Source organism: Lissotriton vulgaris, chromosome 3_1 (assembly GCF_964263255.1).
Source record: "Lissotriton vulgaris chromosome 3_1, aLisVul1.2, whole genome shotgun sequence".
NCBI classification, from domain to species: domain Eukaryota; kingdom Metazoa; phylum Chordata; class Amphibia; order Caudata; family Salamandridae; genus Lissotriton; species Lissotriton vulgaris.
Window position 1 is genome coordinate 1,359,771,329 of NC_141689.1, and position 13,423 is coordinate 1,359,784,751.

At 45.9% G+C, this 13,423-nt stretch overlaps 1 protein-coding gene across 2 annotated transcripts in view; it reads right to left on the reverse strand.

Annotated features, from left to right (window-relative positions):
• Positions 1-4,166: 4,166 nt before the first annotated feature.
• HOOK3 (hook microtubule tethering protein 3) overlaps positions 4,167-13,423 on the reverse strand; it is a 1,217,139-nt gene continuing 1,207,882 nt past the window's right edge. For both annotated transcript variants that reach the window (XM_086961833.1, XM_086961832.1), the window contains one exon: positions 4,167-6,302. In XM_086961833.1, coding sequence (XP_086817959.1) covers positions 6,287-6,302 — 16 coding nt within the window. In that variant the 3' untranslated portion in view covers positions 4,167-6,286. The remainder of the gene's footprint in view (positions 6,303-13,423) is intronic.

Consider the following 13,423-nt stretch of genomic DNA (forward strand, 5'->3'; position numbering starts at 1 on the left):
GAGTAGCTCGGGATACCAGTATCTTCGTGCCCAATCCGGCGCCACAAGAATAACTTGGGCTAGGTTGCGCCGAATCTTCTTCCGCACTCTGGGCAGAAGTGGTATAGGCAGCAAGGCGTTCAAAAGACCGCAGCTCCACTCGCGACGAAGAGAGTTGCCGAGCGAGTGCCCCCTTGGAAATTCCAACACGCAGAACTGATGACATTGCGCATTCTATTCGGTGGCAAATAGATTTAACCAAGGCTCTCCCCACTGCAGAAAGAGACCTCGCACCAGGTCCGAGTTCAGACGCCATTCGTGATCCATCATGCACCGGCGGCTGAGTTCGTCCGCCCTGGCGTTCAGAGAACCTGCCAGGTGTTGAACCACCAGAGTAATGCCTTGATGTTTCAGCCATGTCCAGAGGCGCAGAGCCTCCTGACATAGGGTCCACGACCCCACCCCACCCTGATGTTGCAATACCACATGGCGGTGGTGTTGTCCATGAATACCTGCACTACACTTCCCCAGACAGAGGGAAGGAATGCTTTCAGTGCAAGTCAGATCGCACAATGATCCAAAAGGTTGATATGGATCCAGGACTCCGCCGGAGACCAGAGGCCTCTGATCTCCACCTCTCCAAAGTGGCCACCCCATCCCTGGAGGGACACATCCGTCTCCACTGTGTGCTCCGCTTGGGGAAGGAGAGGGATCTGCCATTGACCCAATCGCGATTCGTGAGCCACCATTGTCATGCAGTGCCCTCTGAGATCTGGACATGATCAGACAGGTTGCCCTGATGCTGTGCCCACTGGAACTTCAGGTCCCACTGCAGAGCCCGCATATGCCATCTGGCATGTTGCATTAGCAGGATGCAGGAGGTCCTCAGGCCCAGGAGCTGGAGGGTCATCCTGATCGAAACACGGGATAGAGGCTGAAAGATCGGAATCATAGCCTGAATATACCGGACTCGCTGCTCGGGAGGAGAAACTAGAAACCGCGTCGAATCCAGAACCGCTCCGATGAAGGGGAGCGTCTTAGAGGGACTCAGTTGCGACTTCGGCACGTTGATGGAGAACCCCAGCAAATGCAGGAGGTCGGCCGTAGTCTGGAGGTGGGAGACTAATGCCTGGGGCGAGCCTCCCTTCAACAACCAAGTTGGCGAGATGGGGAAGACTGGAACCCCTGATCTGTGCAGATGAGCTGCGACCACCACCAGAACACCCGAGGGGCACTGGTAAGGCCGAAGGAGAGCATGGCAAACTAGAAATGCTCTTGGCATACCATGAACCGCAGGTAACGCCGGTGGGCCTGCAGGACGAGGATATGAACATACGCGTCCTGCAAGTCCAACGCTACCATCCAGTCTCTAGGGTCGAGGGCAGCCAAGACCTGAGCCAGAGTCAACATCTTGAACTTCTTCTTCTGGAGGAAGCGATTGACGTTCCTGAGGTCCAAGATGGGGCACAAGCCCCCTTTGTCCTTCTTGGGGACCGGAAAGTAGTGGGAATAACAACCACATCCAACTTCTGGCCCAGGAAAGCGCTTGATGGCCCCCTTGGCCAAGAGGGCAGTGACTTTCGGTTAGAGGAGTGCAAAGTGATCCCCCAACATGTGGTGGAACTGAGGTGGCATGGCTGGGGGGAGACAGACTCGAAGGGGAGTGAGTAGCCCCTTCAGATGATTTGCAGCACCCACCTGTTTGAGGTGACAGAACGCCAGTGGGGAGGTGATATTGAATCCAGCCGTCCACCGGCGTGGGGTGTACCCCAAAGCACGGACTAGGAAGGCAGGAGTGGAGGTGGACTGACTCGCACGCTGGCCCCCTCTGCCACCACGGCGGCCACCACGTTCGCGCTGAAGTTGGTTCTGTACAGGCTTCTGGCTGAACAAACGTGTTGGGGTGCCCCTTCCGTGGCCACAAAAGGAACGAAAAGCAGGCGTTGTCGGACGCGTGATGGAGAGACCCAAGGACTTGGCCGTAGCCCAAGAGTCCTTAAAACACTCCAGCGCACTGTCTGCCTTATCGCCAAACAGGCGGGCCCCATCAAAGGGCATGTCCATGAGGGAACTCAGAACATCCCCTAAAACCCAGTGGACCGCAGCCAGGTGTGGCGACGGAGGGCCACTGTAGTGGAGATTGCCCTACCCAGAGAGTCTGTGGTGTCCAGCCCACAACAGATGGCGAACTTTGCGGCGTCTTTCCCCTCAGCAACAGCTTGGGAAAGCACTGCCCGAACCTCCTCCGGACACTGGGGCAGCGTCTGCGTCACCATGTCCCACACAACATGAGAGTAGTGGCTCAAGAGGCATGAGGTGTTCACCAACCGCAGCCTCAAGCTGGCAGAAGAAAACAATTTCTTGCCAAACTGCTCCTGCTTCTTTGATTCCTTATCCGACGGGGCGGAAGGGAATGCGCTTTGGGAAGTGGAGGCCTGGATGACCAGGCTCTCCAGAGATGGATGGTTCTTTAAAAAGGCAGGGTCAGCCTGCACCATTTGATGACGCCTGGCCACGTTCTTATCCACACAAACTCCTGTGGCTGGTCTAGACCAGGTGCCTATCAAAACATCCGTTAACGCCACATTGAACAGCAGCAGAGGCTCCAGAGAGCCTGCCGCCGGCTGAAGAACTTCAGTGAGGAGGTTGGTTTTGAGAGTGACAGTAGGCAGATCAAGGTCAAGGGCCTCAGCTGCTCTACGGACCACCACAGTATATGTGGCGCTCTCCTCCATGATAGCAGGAAGAGACAGCAAACCAGGCTCAGAGGAGAGGTCAAGGTCACCTGCATCCTCCAACTCCTTTGCCCATTCCTGTTCAGACTAGCACTGCGTGCAAGAGGGTCCTCAGACCCATCCCAGTCATCCCCCTCCTCCAATGCCCTTGCACAGGCTGCTGCGGCGGGGAGGGACATGGGAATATACAAATGGTCCAACGACGCCGGGAACGGTGCCGGTCAGCGCCGATCCGGCTCTATGTCCCAATTAGGGTCGTAACCCGGAGCAAAATTAACCGGAAACCCGGGCAAGGGCGGAGGTGGGACAAACGGGACCCATTGCGGCACGGGAACAGAGCCGCGGGAGGGGCTGGAGCCACTGGTGGATGACCCTGCGGCACCAGGCCGGAGCCTCCGGCGGACGACCTTGCGGCACCGGAACCGCCGGTAGCAGAGCCGGCGGCAAGGAAGGGCCCTCAGCTGGGACCGCGGGCCCGAAGGCACGCCAGCAGGAGCCAGAGGCCTGAAAAGGCGGTCCATAGCAGCAAGAAAATCTTGCACCTGGGCCGGAGTCGCCGATGGACCCGGATAAGGTGGGTAGGCCGCGGGACTCACAGGCTTTAACAAAGCAGCGGGGGAAGTACCCCTGGCCCCGTCTGCGTCCAGAGACCGACGAGGGACGTCGGAGAGCGCAAAAGCTTCTTCGACTTTTTCTTATGATGTCTCTTACCACATTCCGAGTTTGAAGACTTCGCCCCGAGGAGCGATGGTGATGGCTCTGCAGTTGGTCCCTTGAGCGAGCCCTGGACCTCGAACAGTGCAGAGACTACTTTCGGGCCTCCAGTAGCTTTCGGTACCGCTCCCGCAAAGCCTTCGGAGCCATTGCCAAACAGTCGGAACATGCCCGGGGATCATGGTCGCGCTCCAGACAGTATAGACAGATGCCATGGGGGTCGGCCACCGACATCGTACGGAGACAGGCCCCGCAGGATTTAAACCCAGGCATCCCTACGCGGCCCCAGGAGTCAAAGACTCCAAAGCAGTAGAGTCAAAAGTCTCAAAAAAGTTAGTCAAAAAGTGACTAGGGTACGTGGTCTTATAGGATCTGCGCTTGCTGGCGCTGAAAAAGAAAGAACTGACGCATGAGTGGCGCCTAAGCAGTCTCCGTGACGTCATCTCAGCGCATACGACGCTAGCGACTGACACGGGGCCGCACAACGCCACATACGGACGCGCAGGGGTACTGCTGACGAAAAATATTCCGGATCCAGTCTGACGTCTGGGGATATTCTAAGGTAAGGAATCTATCACTAATGTGTCTCTTTCAGATACATATTATCTTAGTGTGTCAATCATAAGCCATTTTAATATTCAGCTCTGTACAGTAAGAATTAAGATTTCAGTAACAAGGCAAAATATTTAATGCGTTAGTTTTAACAGCAGTGTAGTCTAGAAAATAAACAACACAATCTGTTTTATACAAGCGTTTATTTACAACTTGTTTTAACATCTGTACACGTTTTGATGCATTAGAAGCATTATTGTATCTAAACGGAGTGTAGGTACATTAACAATTTGAGGGGAGACACCTTTTTATTTGTCTTATATACAAGTATGTATATTAACATGAAAAGCTGGCAATCCATTAATCAAGATATGAATTGCAATGGAAACAGGATTATGGATCCAAACTATTTTTTGCAGAAACGTTGTTCTACTTTCAACATTCATGAGGTTTTTGAGTAAGCAAACTTCTACATTTCCTCACAACAGTTTAGTTTATTCTCCCATATAGTTTGGAGAACAGATAGCCTTTCATTAAAATAAACCAATCCCCCCCCAAAAGGCAATATATCATTACATTGCTGGTGACAATTGTTAGATTCTTATACTTCGAAACCAGGATAGCTAAACATATATCAAGTTTACTCTCTCTCAATACTAAACGGTTAAGCAGCATTACTATTGAAAAGCTAAAACACCATTTGACATCTTTAAAGCAGTAAATTAAAATTTCAAGACAATGCAAGGGGTTTCTTCAACACAAGTCAAAAGCGTGTTCAAGAGACCGCAAATTGTCAGACACAACATTTATTGTGCATCAAGTGTGAGGAAATGGAAAACATGCTTTTGGGCAACAGTTAAATTGTGATTTTATGACTCATGGCCATTATTCCTGTCCAAATTGTCAACTGTTGTATGACTGGTTACATGACCATTGATATTTCCACCAAGGGCTTATGGCACAAGTATTAGGGGGCATTTTCTTTCCTTACTCACTTTTGGAAGGAATTAGCAACTCTGGTAAGAGGCGACATTAAAGCCAATATTCACATTGCAACAAATAAAATGTCAACAGATGAGCAACAATTCTCAATTTGAAACCACCCTATGATGTATTCCTAACTCAACCTGGCATAAATAAACAGAATATTTGATATTAAAAAAAATCTTAGAGCAGCAAGGCTATTTACCTTTTATAATAGAATACTGTGTTTAAAAACTTCTCAAACTATGCAATGTAAACTAATATAGCTAAAAATGAAACAAACGAATGCAATACTAGGTACAGCTTTCTCTGTCATTTTCAGGTGCCAATACTGCTCATCCAACACAGAACTATTTTTCTAACTCTAGGAATTTGTGAATGGCTAACTGCTGTAACAGTTTTTTTAAATTGCATCTTTCAGTTACAAATTACACACATAATATTAGGAGACTATGGAAAAAGTTTAAATATTAAAAAACATAAGCAGCATCAAGCAGTTTTGAATTACATTACTAAGACAGATAAAAGAGCTACAACCTGTAAGCAAAAATAAATATATGCATAGACATTCTCCAACCAAAACATAAGGACACTTCAGTAGACCACAATTGTGTTACAAGGCTGTTGCATTTTAAGTTTGCAACTGATCACTTTCCTCCCACACAGAACACTCTAGAAAAGTTGAACTCTTAAGTCTACACAGAATGACTAACAGTATTTATATTTCACATGCCTTTAAAGTGACATTTAGGGAACCTCAAATTGCCTTACGACAATGATCCTTTTCTGAATAGACTTCAAGATAGATTAATTTCAAACTAAGGACTGAACGATTCGCTCAAACTAGTCCAAAGATGGAAATCGTCTCTATTTGTACAGAGGTTTAGGAGGTAGACACAGGAAAGATGTATATCTGTTGCACATTTTGGGTTTCCTTGACCATTAAGAGCACACTTGTTTTGACCTCTATATCGTGGAAAATCATCCTCGTATAAAATAGAACACATTTTGTGAAGTCCACCTTCATGGTAATTATGATGCAGTGACAGAAACGAAAGGCAAGAAAAGAACCGAAACACCACAAACGTAGTTTCGCACAGTTTAGACCAGTAATGAATGCCGACTTGAAAGGCAAAGGTCGAGCAAGAGTTAATAATGCTGATAAGCTTCTTTGCATGTGGAACTTTTTCTCTTTGCTTTGTTATCAAGTTCCCAGATGTTAGGCAACTGCTACAACAGCTGGTTAGTCTGAGGATTATGCAGTCTGCGGACAAAGTTAGGCCATGCAATGACAGTCCCTGTGCGTATAATCATGCTGCAGCTCATGCAACCACATCACTGCAAATACAAAATAAAGAAACAAAATGTTAGAAAAGCAAATTTTCTGCCATTAAAAATAAAGAAAGCTTAATATTTTTATAAATGGATGGGAAACTACTTAAAAATCGCTGACGGATTTTTTAAATATCATTTAATTCTTCACATCCCCGTTAAAAGAGTATTGACAAACTCAACAGGTCTGGGCATCAACTTCTATTATATGCATATTGTTCTATTACCAGTATGAATATTTTCTCTCTAAGGGAATGATTTGCAGCTGTGGCCACAGTTACAGTGGCACAGTAAATGTGCGTGTGCACAAGTGACTGTGTGGGTGTGAAAGATCATGATATCTAAAATGGGACAGGTGCAGTGAACCAGCAGAATTAGCTTAGGGTTGCATTGGGGTACAGCAGCTGGTGGTGGTTGAGATCTAGCTGTGCGCTTTTTTGGTTAGGTGGAGGTACTAGTAATTTGAATCCTGCCCGTCTGCGCCCGTCCGCGTCACGGCAGCGGACGGCGCGGCGGAAGGCTCTGGCCACAGGCTTACTTACTCTGCAGCGGACCTACTATCATATAAGACTAATACCGCGACTTGTCGGTATGTCTTTCCTGGCCGATATAACGGTAAATGTTGCTGTCCAGGTTGTGGATGGTATCCTAACATATATCGGGCTTCTGAGGGGCCCCATTTACTCCCTGTTAACAACTTTAAGTGCCTATTACTAAACACCCGTTCATTGCATAGGCACGCATTGGACATCTTTGAGTTATTGACATCTGAAAAACCACTTTGTCTTATGCTTACGGAAACTTGGCTCAATGAGTCCTCTAACCCTGATATCGCGGCAGCCATTCCTTCAGATTATATACTTTACAGACAGGATAGGGCATTGGGTAAAGGTGGTGGTGTCGCACTTGTAGTTCAAAGATCTTTCGCCTGTGCAATTATTCCATCCTTGCCTATTTCTGGTTGCGAATCCCTCGCCTTTTCCATCACTCTTTCCCCTCACCAATCATTTTCAGGGCTCCTGGTTTATAGACCTCCTGGTCTGCGGGGTTCCTTCTTTGATGAGCTTCAATCAGCTATCACTACTCTCTGCCTGAAGGTCGAACACTGCATAGTGTTAGGGGATTTTAACATCCATATGGATGTCGAGTTGGACAGTGAAGCTATTAAAATCAAGGACATCACCGTTCCTCTTGGTCTAATTCCTTACATTTCAAGTGCGACTCATGACAAGGGTCACACTCTGGACCAAGTATTCTCCACCATTCCCCTTATTACGACCCGTTCCACTCCTGTTCTCTGGTCTGACCACTCTTTGATCAGTTTTCTAATTCAGGGCAGAAGTAAATCATCCTGTATAAACTCGGACCACCTCAGGCACCCCAGTAGACCCTATCACAAAATTACCCCCGAGAGTCTTGCTCAAGCGTATCAGGAACATCCCTGTACTCTATCCGGCCATCTGGAGAGGGACCTCGATGTTTTTCAGAAATGGCTGACCGAGAGGCTTGATGATCTTGCCCCTCTTTCTACGCCTCATTCATCTACAAAGGGTAGTTCGGCCCCTTGGTTTTCTAAGTCACTTGCTCTGGCTCGGCGTAACTGTAAGTTAGCCGAAAGACTCTGGCGGAAGCAATATGATAGGGAAGCCAAGTCTGCCTACAAATTATCTATCAAGTCCTATCACGCAGACATCTTGGAGGCAAAAAAGAACTATTTTGCCAACAGAATTGAGTCAGCATCAAACTCCTGTAAAGAAATCTTTACCATCGTTAAGGAGTTTGTCTCTCCCAAATCCAGTACAGTTCAGCACAAGTTTTCCGAACCTTGGGTAAAGGAGCTGGCCATTTTCTTCAATACCAAAATTAAACTGATCCAAGAATCCTTCCCAACATCTGCCCCCAGTGTATCCCCGACTGATTGCAATCCGACGTCCTTTCCATCTGATTCCTGCCCCCTTCTATCGGAGTTTCCACCTCTATCGGAATCTATCTCTCTGGATCTCCTACTCAGGATCAAATCAGGCTCTCCGCTAGACCCCTGTCCGGCGATCTTTCTAGCTAGAAATGCCAAGATTTTAAATTCCTTAATTAACCATGCTTTGAACCTATCCTTGTCTAGCGGCACTGTTCCGCCAGCCTGGAAGAAGGCAATGGTTGTTCCACTCTTAAAAAAACCTGGCCTTGATCCGGAGATACATGCTAACTATAGGCCCATATCTCTCCTGCCCAGCTTAGCTAAGATCGTCGAGAAGCACGTCCATTCTGTGCTTTCCTCCTTCCTTGAAGACCAGGGGTTACTCCACTCTACCCAATCTGGCTTCCGCTCCAATTTGAGCACTGAGACCGCTCTATTGGAAGTAAATGAAGCCATTAAGGAAGCTCTCGACTCAGGTGGAAGAGCTATGCTGGTGATGTTGGATCTGTCGGCGGCCTTCGACACCGTCCCTCATGAGGCCCTCTTGAGAAGACTTCACGAGATTGGTCTCAGAGGGACGGTGTTGAGCTGGTTGAGATCTTATCTAGCGGGTCGTCGACAAGTGGTCTGGGCCCCTCCGTACTCCGCCGAGGTGCCGGCTATGGATGTCGGAGTCCCACAAGGGTCGGTGCTTAGCCCGACCCTTTTTAACATCTTCATGACTCCACTGGCGGAGTCCCTGGGTGCCCAGATCATATCATACGCTGACGACACCCAGCTTCTCTTCACCTGTAAGAAAGGCATGGAGTTCGATGGGGAGAGCATCCGTGGTTGCCTTGGGGCTGTCTTCGACTGGTTTCAGCGAAGTAGCCTCAAGTGCAACCCTGATAAATCGGAGGTGCTCTTCTTTGGCTGTCAGGCAGACCCGCCTTGGCAGGAATGGTGGCCGGTGAGCATGTCACCCCCTTCCTCTACCTCCGTGGTTGCTAAAAACCTTGGGATTAAAATCGATAACACCCTCTCACTGAAAACTCAGATCACAGGTCTCACCAGTACTTGTTTTGGTCTGTTAAAAATGCTGCGTAAATTCCTTCCATTGCTCCCTTTAGTCCACAGGAAGTTGACAGTACAGGCTTTAATTTGTTCCAGGCTTGATTATTCCAATGTCCTCTACCTGGGTTTGCCGGATTACCTCCTGCACAAACTTCTGGTAGTCCAGAACTCCGCGGCAAGGGCTATTTTTGGCCTGCCTCGTCATGCTAGGGCATCGGAGTTGCTTCTTTCCCTTCATTGGCTTCCTGTCAAGAAGCGGATTACATTTAAGGCTCTTACACTGGCCCATAAGGCACTCCACTTGGTAGGGGCCTCTTACATTCAGAAACGGCTCTCTCTCTATAAACCTACCCGATCTCTCAGATCTGAATGTCTTGGCCTGGCAACGGTTCCACCCATTAGGAAAGTCAGGATAGGTGGACGTTCTTCGTTGATCTTCGCCGCATTCCCAATCTGCTTGCCTTTAGAAAGGCTTTGAAAACATGGCTCTACAATCAGTAATCTGTTATGTCTCTGTTTCCTCATTTCCTTTTTCAGCTATGGGTCAGAAAGCGCCGGGACACTCCTTGGAGTAGCCGTGCGCTATATAAGACACCCATTAACATTAACATTAACATTGACTTGTTAGTAAAGTCAAATGTACATAAGTGAGATTTGAGCAGAGATCTGGTAAAAGCATAATGGGATTCTTGAAATGAGGGTTGGATCTGTAATGGTGGGTGTCATCAAGCAGAAGGTAGGTCTGGAGGGTTTCTTTAGGGTAAAACATCACGGAATGGGAAAGCGATAGGTATTGTAAGAACGGACAGAGTGAGCTGTCAAGGGAGAACAAGACTCCAGGACTGTTAAAAGATATTTAGATTTCAATAATTGGGGCTGTCCTGCCTAATTTGTTCAGGGACATTTATGTTGACTTTCAATCATTCGAACAAATGTGACATGATCACATCCATTTAAGTAAAAACAAGATAGAGAACCTGCTGAAACAATTACGTAGAATCAGCACTGAAATATGATTTAAGTCTAAATCTATGCCTTGAATATTGAAAGGTCTGCAGTCTTGGAAATCACAAAAAGTAATAAATGCATCCTGAATTGAACAATTGGTAATTACTCCAAGAAGGTCCATTGTTTTTTAAGCCATCGTGCTTTTACAGAAGGATTCAACCATATGCAAATCAGTTTTGATCTCGCCAGGAAGAGATTGTGCTAAAAGAACTGCCAGGTAGCCTGATAAGAGGAGTGGGTGGTAGAGTCCTGCTGATGGCAAACAACAAGACCACACAGTCACTATCAGCAAAGAAATTCTGTTACTTAAAAGTGTAGGACATGCTGAGGATATAATTAATGTTGTGTGTATTGTGTTGAGGAAGGGGTGATAAGGTCTGGGTTATCTTCTTCGGAGATTTAGGGGACAGGCAACATGCATGTTCAACATCAAATGAATTAAACAGTGTGTTATTAATACTGCAAATGTTAGTGAGAGTTATCTATTTGAACAACAGAGAGATGGGAGAAAGCGCTTTCATAAAAATAAAATGGATCTTTCTGAAAAACTTTAAGCAGATTCCAACTAACACAGACAGTAATATGAACATGATATAATATACCATCCTTCGGTGTGTGTCTGTATTTTACTACAGTACGTTCTGCCTAAAGCAAATAAAAGTAGCAGCAATGCGATAGACTCAGTAAAGTCAGCATGTACGCATTGGCTTTCTTTAAAATATCTGACATTCTACAGCGTCAACTTACTAAGGGTTCCAGTTCAAAAGTAATCCCTAACGTGTTTGTGAGCAAACTGAGACGAAATCATTGTTTATGTGAGCACAGGGACAGATAGATCTGTTTCTATTTACTACAGTTTAGAGCAAGAATGCTGCTTTGCAAAGGCTTACTCGGGTTCTACAGCTGCTTTTGTTACAATGGGTTACTGTAATCTCCTGAACCTGGGGTCTTGAATCACAGAAACTGCCTTTTGTACACGGCAGCAATGCAATGCGACACTCCTGAGAGCACACAGCTACAAATATATAGAACCCTTCAAGAAATGGGATGCTCTCACAAACTATGTTGATCAGTAGCAGCGTTTTAAGAGCGTAATCATCTCGGTGCTGTCACAACCACCATTTACTGACGATAACTACCATCAGACTCAAATGACTAGCCAGAGTGAAAACCCATTATCTAGATGGATTAAAAAAAGATGCGGAACCCATGAGGGTTGCCACAAATAGCTGGCATATAACACAGCTTCAGCTCTAATAATTATTAGCTAATGTAACATGCTCGAGTCAGGATATTTTCTTGTATTTAAATCTCTGCACAAAGCAGGCACGTATGGGAACATCCAGACTGCATTGGGAAAACATACAGCTAGATTCATCATTGTCCCGTTTTGCGAGTCCTTAATAGCGATTATTAAGGAATCGCTATTAAGGACTTGCAAAACTGGATTCATGTAGGAATCGTTAAATAAATAGCGATTCCTACACATTCCTTATTTGCGAATAGCAAATTGCTAATCGCAAATAAGGAATAACTCCCCATTCATTCCTATGGGCCTAAAGGCCCATAGGAATGAATGGGGAGTTATTCCATATTTGCGATTAGCAATTTGCTAATCGCAAATAAGGATGCGATTTCAAGGGTAGCACCCCTGAAATGTAATCTACATTGGTGTTGCGCACACACATGTCCAAAGGACATGTGTGTGTGTAACATGCAACTTAGAAAAATGCATTGAAAAGCATTTTTCTAAGTTTTCACTATTTACCACGAGGTTTGACCTCGCGGTAAATAGCGGCCCGAAATTGCGATTTCGCAATTTAAAAATGGTTAATGAATTGCATTTAAGGAATCTCAAATAGAGATTACTTAAATGAAATTCCTCGCAATTTAGCGAATTCGCAATTACCGATTTTTGCATTTGGGATGATGAATCCCAAATGCAAAAATTGCGCCCGCAAAGGGCCAGATTCTCAGAATCTGGCCCTTTGTGAGCCCAATTTTTCAATGATGAATCTGTCTGATAATTCCCTATTAAATGCTATTATTACGTTATAGAGTGAGATATCCATCTGTAAGTCTGATTAAGACTCTTGCAGAAAAAAGTTGTGAATTAGGTCTATAATAAATAGATCTAGTTAGTAAAGATTCTGAGAACATCTTGCATTCTCCTCCGTGCTAGTCAGGCATCTGAAGCCGGTGGCTGTCGAAAAGTTTGGAGTAAATTAAAGAGCAAAATAATGTACAGGGAATGACTACCGCCACTATTCACTTTCATTCAGGTTGCCTTGCATGGCTTTACCTATCTAGGAGCACAAGTTACTTCATAAGTTAAAGCCACATAGGAAAGAAACATACAGCCCATTGATGGATAACTTGATTTCCATGTCAAACCGTGCTCAGTGCTATTTAGGTAATTCCTGGTCAAGGCCTCTATTTTAAAACTGTGTCACTACCCATGTTCCTATACGAGTTACAAAACTACATGGACAATATACCATGATCCCTCTACCAGAAGATTAATGCAGTTCTCTGCCGCTTCCCCGTTTGAAGGTGGCATTGTGTCAGCTGTCAAAATGTACTACAGAGCCTCACACCTAACCATAATCAATGAGTGGTGGTAGGACACCCCGGGAACGACTGAGCGGTGGGCATTCCAGGGCATTTCAATTCAAAATGTACTTTACAATGGGCCATGGCACTCCCAATAGCGACCAATGTGGCTCTCCATATGTTATGCCCTTTGTTCCTTTTGTTTGTCTTTTTTGCTTTCGCCAAGTATTGTATCAAGTTCTATATATGTAACTTGTCATGCAAAACTCAATGAAATGTGTTATGAAAAAAGTATCCACGAGAGTGAGAAATCGTTCGTGGGACTCAGACAACAAAAGTAATGGTTGGGCTGCGCAAATCTTTAAAGAAAAATCCTTTTAAAAAGACAACCAGAATATGCTGTATTTTAAAAACTTATTTTGATGTTAGGACTGATATGTAACTACAAGGTGGTATGGGAGGAAACCTTCCCAAGAAAAGTTTGTTAATTCATGGAGAACAGTGCATTTTGGTAAGTCTTTGATTTTCAGAAAACAATAGGATGCAGACAGTTGGGTACGCTGTGAATTCAGATTATTGGGAACTGTGTGGAAATGTC